This window comes from Pyricularia pennisetigena, chromosome 3, assembly GCF_004337985.1.
Source record: "Pyricularia pennisetigena strain Br36 chromosome 3, whole genome shotgun sequence".
Lineage (NCBI taxonomy): Eukaryota > Fungi > Ascomycota > Sordariomycetes > Magnaporthales > Pyriculariaceae > Pyricularia > Pyricularia pennisetigena.
In genome coordinates, this window is record NC_043742.1 from 4,043,396 (window position 1) to 4,060,440 (window position 17,045).

A 17,045-nucleotide genomic window follows, 5' to 3' on the forward strand; every position below is an offset into this window, starting at 1 on the left:
TACTTGCAAATCAAATAAAAATCTAATAAATTAAGTATATATTAAAATTTTCAAGCAAAAATGTCAGAACTTGAAAGAACTGCATCCTTGACACATTCCCTGTAACCTATTATAACGGTACTTTTTTTTTATACTTTTATTCTTTTATATATTTATATTTACGACTACAATTAACCATAAAATTTGTTAATACTCATATTTGGTAGAGATAGAGCTTTAAACTTTATATCGAACAGTTTATCTGTTGGTGAACTATATAAAGCCCAGCTCGAACAAGTGCAAAAAGGCTGGAAATGAGAGAGCGACATGAAGAGTCAAGAGAAGAAGGGGAAAAAAAAATAAGGAGCGCACAACACTACTCGTTAGCGGTGAAAGTGCTTCCAGGTAAAAGAACTTTAATGATGATTGGCGGGGAGTCGGGGCAATGTGGACATGCAGGGCCAAGCTGCTGCCCCAGCCGGCATTGGCAAAGCACAGCTGGCGCAAGATCTATCGTCTTTTTTTGCCTGGGTCTATACTACTACTTTCGGTAAGCGAACGAGTCAGTGACGTGTGGGGTCCATGATGGGTAGGTAGATCGGCAAATAAAGAGAGAGTGGGTGGGGGGGTGGGGAAGGAGCTCCTACCGGGGCTCGCTCCGAACTTGGTCAGATGTGCATAAACATTTCTGGCTCTGGTGGGACGATACTCCTGCTAGACTATCATAATAGACTAGGCTGGAACTAAGATGGACGAATGCATTTACATACTGCGCCGAGTAACGTTATCGTGGACGCGGGGGAGGGCGCTTGTAGATTGGACGAACTTTTTGGGGCTTTGTTGGGGCTCACAGCGTCATACGAAGTGGACTAGACTAGGAAAAATATGAGGGCGAGTGTTGGGTTTACTAGGCTGGGCTATTGTTAAAATTAAATTTTCAAGGCGCAATTATCAAGGCGCCAACCGGTTGATTAAGAAACAAAGACTTTCGTCGCCCTAATGACTTGTCACTCCCGTCTCATTCATATCTACGTACCTTTTCTCCCCTCTGATCAGAGCCAATTTTTTTTTTTTTTTTTTTTTAGCCATATCCCAAACGCCGAAAAGTCAAGTTGCGAGATCCATAATTAGATGTAGACGGAGGCCATCGGAAGTGTAATACCCCTCTCTAGCGTCCAATGTGCAATCGGCCGAGCTTCTATCACATCTCAGTCGTTACAGTGGCTCCTAGGACGCCCATCGTGGCGTACCACAGCTTTGTCTCGCCCATGATGACAAGCCTCTTGCCAGCAAAGGCGAAGTTTGCAGCCCCGCCACCGATGTGGATCTTGCCAATGAGCTTTCCAGAGGGGTTCCAGACGTTGATGCCATCACCGCATCCGGCGTATACATAACCTTGGGCGTCACAGTGAACACCTGTAAATTTCGAGTACACGTTGATCAGTTGCTGGTGCTTTCAAATTTCTTCGTAGCCTTTTGCGGATTGCACTCTTTGGCTTGCTTACCATCGGGAACTCCACTGTTGACATAGGCAAAAGTCTTGCGGTTCTCCCACGTGCCATCCTCCTTGACGTCAAACCGGTAACTGAAAGAGTATCTTCTTAGCCTACTGTCTTCCACACAGAAAAAATAAAGATCAAGATCAAGAACTCAAATGCCGGCAAACTTACATGGAAGCGGGGGCCGAAAAGTTGTAGCCAAAGAATCCATGGTTGATCCCACTGTCGGTGACGTAGGCGAACCTTCCATCGGGAGAAAACGTCACTCCTTTAGATTACTATTAGTATCTTTCTTCTGGCCAGGAGTCAACGGCAAGTTATGTTATCATCCTACCGTTGGGACTATCGAAACCGTCCGCGACAACGGTGAGAGCACCGGTCACGTCGTTATAGCGGTAGACCTGGTTGCGCATTCCAGGAGCAGGGCGGAAGTCTTGGTAGTAGCCGTATAGCACATCGGTAAAGTATAGGTCCTTGTTGTTGGGGTGAACGGCAGCGTCATTGAGCGAGTTGAATTGACGACCAAAGAAGTTGTTGACGAGAACTAGAATCCCAGCTGGTCAGCTACAATTGCCATGTACAAGTCTTGCTTTGCTTTTCTCTTCATGGAAATGAACTCACCAGTAGTGTTGTACGGGGCCTTGGGGTTCATCAGGTACAGAGTCGAGGTGATGTCGGCACCCTGACCCTCGCCGCAAAACACAAACTGTCCACGGTAGTTGGTGGCTCCATTCGGGTTGATGATTTGCGGGTTGCTATCGACAGTGGAGATCTTGACCATGCCCACGGCATTGGTCAAGTTGGACACGAGGTCTGCCTCTGACAGGGAAATCTTTTGGATGATGGCCGACTTGCTGATTCCCGTACCGGCAGCTTTAGCGCCTGCATTCTGAACAAAGAAAACCTCATCCGTGGGAGGGTGCCTGTTGATGCTCAAAGATTAGTTCAGCACTCTGCAGCCCCACGGAGGACACCGTGGGATAGAATCCACGGTCAACTATGCTAAAAAGTACGTGACCTACCAGACGACAGCCTCGTGGAATAGAGGATCGGACTCGGTCTCTCCCAAAAGAGTCAATGTGGGATTGGTACCCAGCAGGTTGATAAACTCATTGTCATAAACATGGAAAGGTTTGGCTAGCATAGACTCTGCGGTCTGACCAGGCGGGATGAACATCTGTGATCAGGACCAGACGAAGGATGTCAGTGTGAGAGTCAGCAATCCCCAAATACCGAAAATTAGTTTGGGAAGAGGCATTCATGTGATCGGATCGCAGCTGAACCAGAGAGACGGTCGACTCACCCCGGTGGCATTGAACACCGTCACAGGAGGGACAGACGGCAAGGCATTGAACTCCTTTTGGTTGATAATCTGGCTGTTGGGTGGCAGGTTCTGAGCATGCACGCTGCTGCCGGACTGGCCCAGCAAGACAGCGGCGGCAGCCGCGACGATGACAGGTGCTGAATACATGACGATCTTGGCGAGGAGGCCGGTGGTAGGGTCCAAGTCAGCAAAGTCGCCCGGTGCCTCCTCCTGGCCCTGCCTCGGGGGAGGACTGGCCTTTTGAGGAGGCCCATCGTCTGCAGGTCGCCGCAGCATTTCGTTTGGAGACGGCACGGGGTCCATTTGCTCAGCGACCCAAAAAATGTGCAAGCCACCCTGGGTCATTGATCGGCCGTTTGCTCGATCGCATGAACTCTACAGTGGGTGGTCCGGAAGTGGACAGGTGCCAGAAGTGGACACCCTAAAGTTGTGGTCTAATATTTTATACAAAATATAGAATTTATTTCATACTTAAATGTCATGGTTTACTACCAAATTATATGCAGTTCTAGTCTTTTATTTTTTTTTTAAAAAAAAAAATTAATACATTATTATCAAGAACCCACAGCCATATGAAACAGGTTGTAATACGTTTGTTCTAAACCATTTCATGAAATATAATAACAGAAAAAGATTAATATTACTTTTGTTCGAATTTTAACAAATAAAAATAAGCATCTATCTCAAAATTTAATGCATCATATAATACACGTCCTATCAGTACAACGCCTATACCATTAAATAGCCAATTCTTGGTTTTGTATACGTACAATATTTGGCCTTTATTGAATTATTACTTAAACTGTTATAAAAGATTAAACAACGACTTTAGGTTGTCCACATCTGGTACATGTCCACTTCTGGAACGCCACTGCTAATTGGTCCCTTCACCCACCTTCTCCTTATCGAGCCAAGACAAATTTGAAATTGTTTATTGATGCGGTCTGGGCATCTCGACATTGCGTCCTTGGTATGGTAATATAGGTCGTTGTCCGATTTGGAACAAGATGCCATAGTAACATGGGTAAGCTGAATCGTGCCGCGTGACGATCCTCGCATAACCAATCGAGGTGGTAATAGGTGTGGTACTTAGCGGTGGAGATGTGGTATTTTCGGTTCTCCAAATTTGGGCCCGTTTCCACATTCGCTCCCGCATGAATGACTTGATATCCAGTTTGTCGGTTGGCCTTGCCAGAATTATCTGCTTAAAATTGCTTTCTTTTGGAAACGTTGTCGCCATCCTGTGTTGAACAAAATTTCAAACCCCCAAACATAGAACCTGCTAGAATACAGTGTGCCCTGTCTTGATCTTGGTCCGTAACCAACTACTCTCTGCCGTATCAGACAAAGACCAGCTCCCGCAACTCCAATTCTTCCATGGCCAGAATTTCATCGTTCATCATGCCGTGGATATAGCATTCCCCCAAGAAGCTAAAGCGGTATGAATCTGCCATGCTCTGGCCACCACCCTGATGTTCTGCCCGACGAATGATATAAGGCACGTCACACCCGTTGAGCATGCATACATTGTCCCCCGGCTGCGTCCAGTGTGGCACTAGCCCAAAGTAGCCCTGCTTCGTGACGGCGAAACGCCGGTTCCTGAGAGCTCGCCGGAGGGCTGCCCTGATCTCCTGAAAGGTAGCCCCGGGTCGTCTGCTTGACAGACTGGAAAGCTCCAGCCGGCCCTTGCCCCGGGGTTGGCGCTGCCTTTTTGAGTACGTCTGTCCCGGTAGTGATGGTTGTTGGCCGGTGGACTCATCTAGGAGGAGACTGAAAATCTCTTCAAAGGAAGATGGCGCGCGCTTCCGGTTATCTGCATCCTTGTCCACAACAAGCGTTCGCCAGAACGCCTCGAACACACCCACGGAGGTACTCGCTGGATACGACGTGCCTTTTGCCGCTATCTCAGCGCACCTGACTAGGACCTCTTTGTTCGATGTCCGGGGGTTGTCGAAACTTATGTCTGGCTTGTGCAGTACCTCAGTCATTTCCGCCACAGTATCAAAGATTCTTCCCTTGACATGAAGCTCATCTTCATGGATGAATATTTGTCTTTGAAGAACAAGGTTGCTCCCAATAGCTGCCGGGTTTCCATAAACGCCCGTCCGATCCGATAAAGATGCGGTTTGTCTAGGTTGGGTCCAGTCGGCGACCCATGAGGGTAAAGTTCCTCTTTCGAAATGCTCGCAATCTTTCACCAGCCTCAATGTCTGTTTATAGTCATGGTCAACAGATTCCAGAGCAGAGGCAAGAACAAGCTCGTGTCTCTGCAGTGCTTCTGCAGCGACGTCGCGATATAGCCTCCCGACCGTGTAAGCCCTATTATAGTCGACTCTCACCCACGAAGCTCTGCTGATGCCAAGAAGCCCATAGATCTTGTCGCGTTGGTCCCAGCAGTTGCTTTCGCGTGCCCTGTTCAAGAGGGACATGATGTCTTCTTTGCCAAACGTGCCTAGCTTCACGACTCTTTGGCAATGATCTGTGGATTCTCCTTTGGAAACCTTCTCTTGTAACCACTGCGAAACTCCTGCAGCTCTCAGGTTTGAACATGCTGTCTCGAGCATAGACCAAGACATGAAATGATCCCCACACACCACCCAAGCGTTCCTGGAAAGTGCCACTTCCTGGATGATCCACAGCCTGGAGAACCAAGGCCTATCTAGAAGGTCCCAAAGATCGTCCCAGACTTGTTCTTCCGCGGGAGGAAAGCCCCTTTGCTGCAGGCCACCGGGGATCCGAATTTGAGAAAAATCAAGTATCAGCTCCGTCGCAGCATGGTTTAGCAGACTGAAAACCTGGCCAGTCATTGAGTCTGAAATTCCCAGCCATATCAAAGTATTAATGGCGTGTTGGTAGACTCGGCCCATTAGTGGAATCTGACGGCTCTTTTCGTCATTGTCACTCTGGTTTATGCAAATCTGGTCGATCCACATCACGACGGAGTGATTTGGTTTCCGAAAATGATTCAAAGCCTCAAAAAGAGGAACGGTGATTTCCATTTCATACCCATCCACGGTAATATGTCTGACGGGGTGCGGGTCACCCCATCTGTAGCTCAATGCGGTATACCATATAGGTCTGGTCAGATCATCGGTCGACAGGGCGAACTGCGAATAGAGCTTGCCCTTGTGTTCAAACTCGATTGTACAATGATGGAGCTTGCACTTGAGTTGGTCTTTGAGGGAGCCCGGCTCTAGCTCCAGAACTCGAATCTCGTACGGGTTTGCCAGGGGCTTATATTGGTTCTGGGCTCTGGTTCCAGAATCATCCGACTTTTTGTATTGCTCGGCTTTCAATCTTGCCCAAGCAGAGATCTGAGCTTGATCCAGAATCCTGCCCATGTTGGCCTCATCAATGTTGGCGGCAGCAACGGTGAGACCACTCGCCCTTGCTATTTCGAACTGCTGTAGCAGCAATGAATCCACATATCCATGAGGAACAACAAATCCTTCCAAGTTGTCTTCGTGTTCCTCCATCTCTGACACGGCGATTGCAATGGTGAAAGCTTTGTGCAGAGTTCAACTGGCAGATATCGATAAAAAGGCTCAGTTCCCTCGATTTCTCAGCGATCAAGCCTCATATCGTCAAGGCTGTCTTCTGCATAAAGGCAGTGAAGGTTGTTGGCCTGCAGGGAGACCCCGCTTTGATGTAACAACTCATCGGTATACCTCGATGACTGAGCTTGGGGTCAAGGGGGGAAAGAAATCTGACCAGTGGCCAAGGCTGCCGTGGCATTTTATAATTCGTGTCTTTATCCGGTGCGTCGACGAATTAGACTGTGATCCCGGATGTCGGCCGCAAGAGGCGTACAAGTACAATGTCCCGTTGATACCAAATTCGCGAGACATATTTGGGCTGTTCTGTGTCGCGAAAAAAGGCAGTCCACACATTCGTTTGTTCTTGCCCTGTCCCTACATCTCTCAGTGAACGCCCCCACCTGTACTTCCTTCCACTGGCGCATTAACTGGTATTGGCCCAAACCGCGTGCACCTGAGTCACCAAACAAGTACAATTTGAGATCCTTACAGTACAGCAACGTGCCTATCATTAGTACCCCGCTCAATCCAAGTCCAGTCACATATAAAATAACAAGACCATCAAAGCAAGAAAGAATATCCATTTCAAGCCCACCATGAAATCCGATGCTTAGTTTAAAATCTGCCTCGAGCAGGCCGTGCTATCAACCCTTCGCTATCGCCACGGCAGCATCGTCATTAAGGGCGGCAGTGTCATCGGCAAGGGTTTCAACAACTTTCGCCCGGGCTACGACGGCGCCCACATCAATTCCTGCCAGACTCACCCCAACATCACTTTTCTGGAGAGAAAGCGTCTTGCGATTGTTTTCAAGCGCAGTTCGATTCCCATATCATTCACTAGCAAAAGGCGCTTCAAGCTACCGGGTAACTATTTGAAGCGGACCAAAGACGTCAACCGCGCCATCGCCGAGGCCGGCGAGCGTATGCCAAATTCCCGACTAAAGCAGAAGCGCATCGACGCCGTTCTGGCCGCCGAGTGGCGTTTTGGAACGTGTAAGTGCGAAGCCGGCTTGGTGGTACCAGTATATAAATACGTATCAGTAGCCAGAGCAGCAGAAAGGGCAGGTCCAGCACCAGCAGCAGCAGGTTCCGGCGTTCAGCCGCCGCAACAACAAATTGCAGCACAAGAATTATAAATTTCAGGGCACAGTTCAGCGTGAGCTTAGATATGGATATCTGCATCGTCCGGCTCCCAGTCAGGATGCCCCATTGAGCAGAGGCGCCCCCAAAGACCACTCGACGCAGAATCATTAGTTCGTTGTAAGAAGCGGGTTGTAAAAGTAACGGTAGTAAGTCTGCTCCAAAATTCAATCCTACTGATGCCAAGACTCACAAGTGTGGACACACAAAGTCCAATTGTTTGGGGAAAGAGCGTCACGGGTACAGCTGGCAAACACGGCCTTACCTGGTATGATGAGACGTAGAAGTCAATCCCAGGCCAGGGAGCCTGGATAAAGTTGCCCAAGGTCGCAGGAGCAGACCTCTATGTAATACGTCTTACTGGCAAAGCTCCCAAATCTGCACCGGCCCTATCATCTCGAAATAGGGATGTGGGGACCGAGTCTCCAGATAATCGCTCTTCTTCAGTCTTGCCAACAGCCGGATCTTTAACAGCGACCGAGATACTACCCTGCTATTCATACGTCTCTTATATGCATACGGTGGCTATTAAACGCGTATTTTGGTCAAACTGCGAATGCAAGTGGGAGAGCGCCAAACTGCGTCATCTACTTGACAGTTCTCGTCGTAGCTTAATGGGCGATGAGGAAGAGGTGCTCGAGCGACTTCGAGATCTGGCCTTATAGTTTCGTCACCTTGCACTTCACGAGGGGCGCCGAAATTGCCGGGCTTTTCTAACATCTATAAATTGGCTCCCACATCCTCTGACGTGTCTGGTTGTTGGAGGGTTTTGTCAAATGGTTGTCAATGGAAGTTTAGCCAAGCGTCAGTCATTCAGTGGTTCAGTCGTGCATTGCACCAAAGACCAAGCAAGAACCAGCTAAGATTGCTAAGCTTCCTTTGAACCATTGGGGAAACAAGCAATTTTCCTTGATGCTTATTTGCAAATCTGCTCAAGCATATAGTAGCCCAAATTCAATTTAAAAAAAAAAGAAAAAAAAAAAAAAAAACACCAACTTGACATCATCTGCCTAGCTTATCAACCATCTATCTTGATTTTTTACTACAGCTCGGAGGCAATTGTCAACTTGCTCGCGGCCAAAATATCATCTAATGTCACGCATTTAATTACCGAATGCGCTATGTCATTTAAAGGAGGGAGGCCTAGAATTGCTGGGGTATGTTGCACGAGATTGGATTATGACGATAAAACGTTGACCTGCCAAGCTTTGCCGTCCCGGAAGCCAATTCCAGATCGCCAAAACGTCTAGCCACTTGACGCAGAGGGAGCGGTACTTCCGCTTTATTCCCTACCTTGGCCGTCGATTGATTGTCATGCAAAGAGAAAAAAAAAACCCCCCAGAGGATCTTCGCCTTCTGTCAGATCCCATATCATTTAGAATTTGAATGCGACAAATAAGACAAACTGTCGTTCATCCCACCCATCATGAACGGCCATCATGTAATAGGTCATTGCCGGCAATTCGTTGCCGTGCGGAGCCCAGAACCGCTGCAAGTCTCCTGTCGTTCTATCCCACGGTCCCCACGGGGGACTAGCCATCACAGATGGACCCAATCATGCAAAGGGTTTTGCTTTGAGAACCCAGCTCGAACTCTGAGTGGTGACGTCAGTACAAGCTCATTTCGTGACTTCCCCCAGTAAGGCAACATCACCGCACGTTCAACCTCACCAAAGCGGCAGGCAACACCTACCTTAGAGATTGGATGACAAGCGGATACCACGCTGTAGCACAGCAAACTGACGAACATGAACCGAGCCTACCAAGAGCAATGTGATCGATGAGAGGTGCCTGATCCTCTTTCTATAAGACACAGTTTGCGCCCGTCCTACCTTCATTGCTTGTTCCACGCTGACCCTTCCATCTTGAACGGGCATTGGTCTACTAGTCTAGACTTGGTCAAAAAGCAGACATACTTCCTGTTGTTGGCGTAAGGTATTTGTAGCCTTTTACCTTTTACTGGGGGCCTTGGTTTTATATATATATATATATATATATATATATATATATATATATATATATATATATTTATTTTATTTGGTCGACATCCTCACCCGCTAGTCAGCATCGCATCGAATCATCAACATGCCTCTGTTTGGAAAGCGCCATGCCGCTAAGGAGGAGGGCTCTATCCCTTCTACCGAGGCTGGCCATCACGGTCGTCACCATAAGCGTTCTCCGGCCGAGCCCTACTCCATGTCTAAGCGGCCCAGTTTCGGGCAGTGGGTCAAGCACACCTGGCTAGACATTGCCACGATGGTCATCATGGGAGCACTGGGTCTAGGCGTATGTTGGCCAACTCATCTATATCTATTCGAGTATTGTATCGACGGTGTGTTCCTGACCACAGCTGACAAATGGTTTACCAATAATTATAGATCTACTTTGCCGAGCCTCGACCTGCCCGCTCGTTTGCTGTAACCTTCTCCAACGGTCAGGTAGTCTATCCTCAGTTCGCCTATCCTCTCCGCGATGAGGTGGTCCCCATTTGGCTGGCTGCATTCCTGGCCTCCATCGTCCCAATCGTCATCATGGCCCTCATGCAGATTCGTGTGCGCTCCTTCTGGGACTTCAACAACGCCGTCATCGGCATTCTCTATTCTCTCATTACTGCCGCGCTCTTCCAGGTCTGGGTGAAGTGGCTCATCGGTGGTCTCCGCCCTCACTTCCTCGACGTTTGCGATCCGGACCCAGCCAAGATGGGTAACGGCAACGGCGAGGGGTTCCAGAGGCTCTACTTTCGCCCCGATATCTGCCGAGGCGACAAGAAGCTCATCAACGACGCACTCGAGTCCTTCCCTTCGGGCCACACGACGGCAGCATTTGCTGGCTTTGGCTACCTCTACCTCTACCTTAACGCAAAGCTCAAGGTCTTCAGCAACTACCACCCTTCGCTCTGGAAGCTCGCTCTGACCTACTCCCCGATCCTGGCCGCCGTCCTGATTGGCGGCGCCCTGACCATCGACGAGTATCACAACTGGTACGATATTTTTGCCGGTGCCGCTATTGGCATTACCATGGCTTTCAGCTCATACCGCATGACCTTTGCTGCCATCTGGAACTGGCGTTTCAACCACATCCCGCTGAACCGGACGGCCCCCTTCAACTACGACAGCTACATGAATGCCGAGCTTCTCCACGCCGTCGCCACTCGCAAGGCCGGCTGGGGCGGAGACGGCCTTGGTCACGGTCACCACGGGAAGCATGCTACCGGCATGGGCGCCGGTCATGTTGGTAACCATGAAGGCATGGGACACCATAATGGATTGGGCCCTCATGACGGTGCCGACTCCAGCGTTGGTGGCCACGCTAACGGTGTGCCAGCCAACAACGGCTTCACACAGCCTAGGAGGCCTGTAGGAGGTTATGGTGGTGACCAAATGGTTTAATTCAGTGCCCCTTGGACTATACTGCGGAGAAGAGGACCAGAGGTATGACTCATTAATGATGCCGGGGATAGTGGGCGCCTTTGACAGGAAGATTGCAGCCTTTTGAGTATATTAGCATTCATATCGAGGAGTTTTTGCGCTGGAGTTGGGAAAACACGATACCAAAGTCATGATAATTAGTAATTCTGATAGTTCGTATCTGTGGGCTAGGGTCATTCAACCCAGTCAACATGGAATGCATTTCCTTTTACATGAACAGTCTCGAGGTTGCACATGCGGTTACTAGAGTTAAGGAATAAATTTTATGGCTGTTATGATACAGAAATGCTATACCAGGTAACAAGGATTATTATATAAAGCTACCAGTCCAATCAACTCGTCACGATCATAACTCAAGAGAAGTGGAACTTGGCCTTCTCAGTAGACCTCTTGCGGCTCCACTGGTGGGCCAATCCTTGGCCCTCGCGCTGCTTCTCGGTAAAGAGCGCACCGACGATGGTCTTGTCCCTGAAAAGACCGGCGCCGTTGTAGACGAGGCTGTGGTCGCTGTCGGTGTGCGCCTGCCAGTGCAGCTTCTGGGGCGGGACGCGCTCGCCGACCAGGAGGTCGATCATGGCGGCCGAGTTCTGGTAGTGGACGTTGTCGTCGCCGGTGCCGTGGATGATGTACGAAGCGCCGGCGATGTTCTTGAAGCCAGCACTGTTGCGGACGGCCGTCGTGTTGTAGCCGGCCTGGTTGCCCTGGGCCGTCTTCATGTAGCGCTCCGTGTACATGGTGTCGTAGAAGCGCCAGTCGGTGACGGGGGCGCCGATGATGCCCAGGCTGAAGACGCCCGAGTCGAGCTCGACCACCTTGGCGGACAGGTATCCACCGTACGACCAGCCCATGATACCAATGTGCTCGCGGTCGACAAACGAGAAACGTTCGGCGATCTGCTCCGCGGCCCACGTCTGGTCCTCGGCCTCGAGCTTGCCCAGCTGCGCAGTCACGGTCGATCGGAACTTGCGTCCCTTGTAGCCCGTGCCGCGGTTGTCGACCGTGTACGTGATGTACTCGAGCTCAGGGTCCGAGGCGATGTAGGGCTTCCAGCCGTTGAGGGACGCGAAGCGCTTGTGGACCTCTTGGGCGTTCGGGCCACCGTAAGGGATGAACAGGGTCGGGTACTTCTTGGTGGCATCAAAGTTGGCCGGGAGACGCTGCATCACGTTCAGGGTGAAGCCGGATGGGTGCTCAAGCTCGAAGTAGGTGATGTTGGGCAGGTGATACTCCTGGATGCGGTCCCAAAGGGCCTTGTTGCTGGTGATGACACGCAGAGGTTCGGTTGAGTTGACCGAGTAGAGCTCCTGGTAGGGGACGTCGGGGCCCTGGTAGGTCAGGATGTAGTAGGTCGCGTTGGACGAGAAAGATGCGGTCCAGTAGGCTGCAACCGAGTCGTCGACCAGAGCCTTTTTCTCGCCAGTGGCGTACGAAACCGAGTAGATGTGGCGCTCAGTGCTGTGGCGCTCCGTAGACTGGTAGTAGATGAGCTGGCGGGCCGTGTCGATTTTGAGAACGGCAGTGACCTCGTATTCGCCGGAGGTCAGAGCCTTGGGCTCGCCACCCTTGACGGGGTACAGGTAGAGGTGCATCCAGCCGGACTCGTCAGACAGATCGACATAGTACGTCTGGTTGCAGGAGCCACGAAGGCCGCCGACGTATTGCACAGCGTGCATCGGCTCCAGCCATCCATCGGTACCGTCGCGCTCACGGATGACCGAGGACTCGCCCGAGGGGACGTTGACTACCACGAGCTTCTCCAGATCTTGAACGCGGTTGTAGGCGCGGTACATGACGCTGGCGTGCTTGCTGGTCAGCCAGACAACCTCGCCGATGATGAGGTCATCGGCGGGGAAAGCGTCAACGGGGATGCTCTTGGTTGTGCCATCGGCAACCGTCAGGAGGGTAAACTCGACAGTGGGGTTCTTGGTGCCGACTTTGGGGTAACGCAGCTCCAGCTCCTTGGGGTAGACAGGGGCGAACTTCTGGCCATCCATGTAGTAAGGGATGGTAAAGGTCTCGACTCCAGTCTCATCGAAGCTCAGATAGGCAACGTACTCGCCGTCGGGTGAGAACCAAAGGGTCTTGCGGTCGCCGTAGATCTCCTCCTCGTAGACCCAGTCAGGGACTCCATGGAACTTGTCGGGGCCACCGTCAGTGGTGATCTGAGTAATGGTCCCATTCTTGTTGAGGAAGAGGTTGTTTCCGCGAACGAAGGCGATAGCGTTGCCTGCAGGAGCAATCTCGGCATACTGAATGTCACCAGCCTGGTCCGGGACGACAGGAGAGAGCTCACCCGAGGCGACATCGAGGACGAAGTAGTTTGCAAAGTACGAGTGACGGTACTGCTTGACGTAGTCGGCCGCAAAGAGAACCTTGGTCAGGTCGGAGCTGACCGAGTAGTCGTAGGTGTTGGGCGGGAACTTGTCCGCGGCAACAAAGGTCTCGCTGCTGCCGGTGGCGATGCTCTCGAAGACCAAGCCGGCATCAGTGTTGGTGATGTATTGGCCATCCTCACCGGTGGCAATCCACTGTACGGATCTTGAGCTTGCGCCGAATTTGGGAGACAGAACCGTGTCGTTGAAGGTGAGAAGCTTGTTGCCGTTGCCAAGGGGCTGCCGGGGCTGGCGTGGAGGGTCAATGGCCGAGGCCGAGAAGGCCAAAGCGGCCACGAGCAACACAGAACCGAACATGTTGGTTTGATCTGCGTGGCGTCGTGGTTGTTTCTCCGTTCGTCCAGGGGGGGTGCTCCGAAAAAGAAAAAAAAGAAAAAAAATCAGAGACCAGACAGACCCTTGATGTTGGCCCTTCGACTGAGGTCAGAAAGACTGAGCAGGCGACGACACCGGGCAGAGCGAGCGCGGGAGGTGGCAGGCACTCGGGATGTTGAGAATACGGATGCGGATGAGAGTGCCATCTTAAGTATTTCGGCTCAAGGGACGCACGGCTTGGCGGCACAGTCGGGCCTCTCTCTCTTTTCTTCTACTGCCTCGCGTCATACAGCCAGCAATAAAAAGCCTTGGCTGCTCCAATTCCTGCACAACCGGACATTGGGTTTGCGTACTGCGGGGCGGTCACCCAGAGCAGCTTCCTCTTCTCCTCTTTGCCCAGCCGAAAGAAACGTGCGGGTTGGTGATTGCAATTTGGGGTTTGTCTTGGCGCATCCAACCATTTGTGAGCCGATTGGCCAAGCAGGCAATTCCCAACGCTGTGGACCTGGGCCGACTGTTCATATCAACCAGCTCTAGTGCTCAATTCGGAAGGTCGTAATTGGGGTTTTGGAGATCGCTTACAGTAGTAGTACTACAGCCTGCAGGGCAATTATCAAAATTGCTTTGTGTGTGGTACTATGCATGCGAATCCAATTCCGATGTCAGGGGGGGAGGAAGCAGAGATAGAGAGGGAAGTGGCAAACAAATTAAAAGAACCTTTTTTTTTTTTTTTTTTTTTTAACCGCTTTTGGGATTTTCCCAAAATCATTAGCCCCAGCATCTATTTGACCAAGGCCGAGAGCTATACGGTTCGGGAAGGTCGTCACTTGGCCAAGTCGGGCTCTTGCAACCTGTGTCAGAATATGGCGAGAAAACTATTCCAGGATAAGCTTTGCAGCCAAGGGCTGGCGTGATTCTTTCCAACTTCTCGTCTACAACACTCGTCATGTTCATCACATGGCAATGGATTGGGAACAAATCACGCTTGATGAATATAGCATTATAATAGTATATTATACGCTCCCGCTCAATCAGTCAGACTCATATAGCCGCTCCTCATGAGATTCATCCAGCCATCGAGGAGGTGTCTTCACCACGCCTTACTGCCTGCGTTCTTAGCAAGAGTATCAAACCCCAACATGAGCCAACAACTGTACGTTGTTATAGAAACCTTCTATAAGAGGTATATAGTCATGTCGAGCTCCCTTCATCATCAATTGGCCCTGTTGCAACACCCGGTCGCCAGAGAGCTCCACTTCGAGCTCGTGCTCTTTTCGCTGTTCAACATGTCAGTTATGATCAAACCCCCGATCATGGAATGGGGCCTGGTCAAACTTACCATACCGCCGCCTGCGGCTTCCTGCGTGACCTGTGTGAGATCGATCTGGTAGGGACCTTGGGTATAGCTCAGGCGGTCCTTGTTCCGGTCGGGTGACCTTCTGTCTCTAATCCCAAACCGTTCGAGCTCTTCGATTGTGCCTTCCCAGGGCATTTCAAGGTTGATACTGATGCGACAGTCGTGAGCGGCGCGGGGGAAATGAATGCTAAGGTCGGCAAGCCGCGCCTTTACTATCTGGCGAAGAGGCACCAGCTCTGGCCCTTCACGCACATAGGTTGCTCGTACTTTGACTCGATGCCTGCTATAACGCCGGACGATATCCGGTAGACGAGCCTCGAGTTCTTGCGGCAGCTCAAAAAACCTGTCTATTTCCCTCGTGTGCTTGTAAATAACCGGTACCCGTCCCTGTGCTTCCGGGTTGCGGTGAAATGTCTCTGCGACTATGCCGTTGAGATATTCGTTGTAACCTTTATGTTGTTGCTACAAACATACAAAGCATGGTTAGCATTTGCATACATCTCTGTACACGTTCGTTCGAGCTGGACGTTCCTGTCTAACCACACCGGTCGTAAGGGGAAACAAACCTCAGTCATGCTACTCCTGAATGCATTATCTATCCTATCTCCATCAAGGACAATCTCATCCAGCCCAGGTATACCGAGTCTTTGATCAGTGTGCTTATCGATCACCCATCCTAACTTCGCTTCAATTTCGAACTGGATCTTTCGAGACAGTATTTGCTCCATATCCTCGTTTTTGATGACATTCTGGACAACAAAGTCCGCGATAGTCTTCACGGTCGGGTCGGTCGGACGGAAGCCCTTGATGGATGGCTCCCAATCTCTTATCGTCGTGACCTCTGGAGCAGCAGGGGTAGGATGTGGTGCGGACGCCGGCGCTGGTCCAGGACGGGAACCGTTCGCACGAGAGATCTCTGGGGATGCATGTCTACTGGCAGGCCTCTCGGCCGTCTTCTCACGCTGGTGCCTCTCTTCCGGGTGGACGATTTTTCTCAGATCGAGGTTGTAGCTCTTGAGCTCGAACTCTTCTCCACGCGCCCTCGCTTCGTTCTTGCACTCGTCCAGAGTGCGCGCCCAAGCAGGCTTCTCCGTGTATCGGCGTGGCATCTTGCGTCGGGCCGAAGGTGGAGGTCGCTGAGGTTGGTGGTCCGCTTCAAACTTGCGTTTGGCTGGTGTTTCCATCGGTGGCGATTGTGAAGGATTGGTGCTGGGGGTGTTGAACTGTGGAGCAATGTTTCGAGGGAAGGATAGTTGTCGGGCCGGCCGCGGCTGGGCAGCCGGGGGCATAGGAGGCTGCGAAAGATACGGAGACTGCGGTTGTGCAAACATTTGGGTGCCACCTGGTGTTTGGGCAACAGACTGTTGAGTCATATACGGCGATTGAGGGTGTGCGTAACCCGGTGTTCCCCCCGGTGTCTGCGCTTGAGGGCGTTGGTGTGAAAAGTATCCTCCGTCCGGCGACATGTGCATGGTTGGTACGGCCGTCGAAGGTGTGTTCTGGTTGTAGTCGCGGTAGGGAGGTTGCGCAGCGGTTTGAATGGGTGTTAATGGTTGTCGCACGGTCTGGTGTTGAGGTTGCTGTTGCTGTTGCTGTTGCTGTTGATGCTGGGGCCGCGACGGCGGCGCCGCGTCGTTATTGAGCATCTTTGTCAAATCCATCATGGGCCACGGGGTATTGATGCGCTGAGAGTTTTTGAGCGGCTATGAGGATAAATTGCAACGTTAATGGGCAGCCCGAAGAGTCCAGGCAAGGCTTTGCGCTGGCAGGAAGGTTAAGCATGGATGAGGTGTGCTACAGGCTTCGATAGCTTCAAGACGCGCGCGAGGCCACAAATTAGGTCCTTTCGCGCCTTCGCACTGCAGCTGCTGGCTGGGTACAGGGCTACTCCAGCCCGTGGGTCTCCCCTCTGATTGGTGGTACGAGCTTCCTTGCAGCAAATGTCCTATAGCGCAACGAACAGGCATTCAAGGTACCTCAGATAAGGCAAGGTTGCGACTCTTAACTGTCGCGTGCTAATCGCGCTTGTCTTGTGTGTTCACGTGCATCTGAGTAGGCTTGCTTTGATGTATTTG

General features: G+C 51.1%; 7 protein-coding genes across 7 annotated transcripts; 2 read left to right on the plus strand and 5 right to left on the minus strand.

Moving 5' to 3' along the window:
• Positions 1-1,180: 1,180 nt before the first annotated feature.
• On the minus strand, positions 1,181-3,105 carry PpBr36_02812 (uncharacterized protein; the record flags this gene model as incomplete). The annotated part of the gene is made up of 7 exons (XM_029889989.1): positions 1,181-1,395; positions 1,485-1,564; positions 1,650-1,746; positions 1,813-2,022; positions 2,100-2,401; positions 2,501-2,655; positions 2,782-3,105. 7 exons carry the CDS (start codon positions 3,103-3,105, stop codon positions 1,181-1,183), a joined length of 1,383 nt encoding a protein of 460 aa, XP_029753815.1.
• Positions 3,106-4,142: 1,037 nt separating this feature from the next.
• Positions 4,143-6,278, minus strand: PpBr36_02813 (uncharacterized protein; the record flags this gene model as incomplete). The annotated part of the gene is made up of 1 exon (XM_029889990.1): positions 4,143-6,278. One exon carries the CDS (start codon positions 6,276-6,278, stop codon positions 4,143-4,145), a length of 2,136 nt encoding a protein of 711 aa, XP_029753814.1.
• A 312-nt stretch (positions 6,279-6,590) lies between these two features.
• PpBr36_02814 (uncharacterized protein) lies at positions 6,591-7,474 on the plus strand (the record flags this gene model as incomplete). Its single annotated transcript, XM_029889991.1, has 2 exons — positions 6,591-6,608; positions 6,953-7,474. 2 exons carry the CDS (start codon positions 6,591-6,593, stop codon positions 7,472-7,474), a joined length of 540 nt encoding a protein of 179 aa, XP_029753821.1.
• A 2,088-nt stretch (positions 7,475-9,562) lies between these two features.
• On the plus strand, positions 9,563-10,866 carry PpBr36_02815 (uncharacterized protein; the record flags this gene model as incomplete). Its single annotated transcript, XM_029889992.1, has 2 exons — positions 9,563-9,763; positions 9,856-10,866. 2 exons carry the CDS (start codon positions 9,563-9,565, stop codon positions 10,864-10,866), a joined length of 1,212 nt encoding a protein of 403 aa, XP_029753820.1.
• A 392-nt stretch (positions 10,867-11,258) lies between these two features.
• Positions 11,259-13,595, minus strand: PpBr36_02816 (uncharacterized protein; the record flags this gene model as incomplete). The annotated part of the gene is made up of 1 exon (XM_029889993.1): positions 11,259-13,595. One exon carries the CDS (start codon positions 13,593-13,595, stop codon positions 11,259-11,261), a length of 2,337 nt encoding a protein of 778 aa, XP_029753819.1.
• Positions 13,596-13,884: 289 nt separating this feature from the next.
• Positions 13,885-14,257, minus strand: PpBr36_02817 (uncharacterized protein; the record flags this gene model as incomplete). The annotated part of the gene is made up of 2 exons (XM_029889994.1): positions 13,885-14,110; positions 14,196-14,257. 2 exons carry the CDS (start codon positions 14,255-14,257, stop codon positions 13,885-13,887), a joined length of 288 nt encoding a protein of 95 aa, XP_029753818.1.
• Positions 14,258-14,740: 483 nt separating this feature from the next.
• On the minus strand, positions 14,741-16,634 carry PpBr36_02818 (uncharacterized protein; the record flags this gene model as incomplete). Its single annotated transcript, XM_029889995.1, has 3 exons — positions 14,741-14,890; positions 14,953-15,432; positions 15,537-16,634. The coding sequence occupies 3 exons, from the start codon at positions 16,632-16,634 to the stop codon at positions 14,741-14,743; spliced, it is 1,728 nt and encodes a 575-aa protein (XP_029753823.1).
• Between the last annotated feature and the right edge of the window lie 411 nt (positions 16,635-17,045).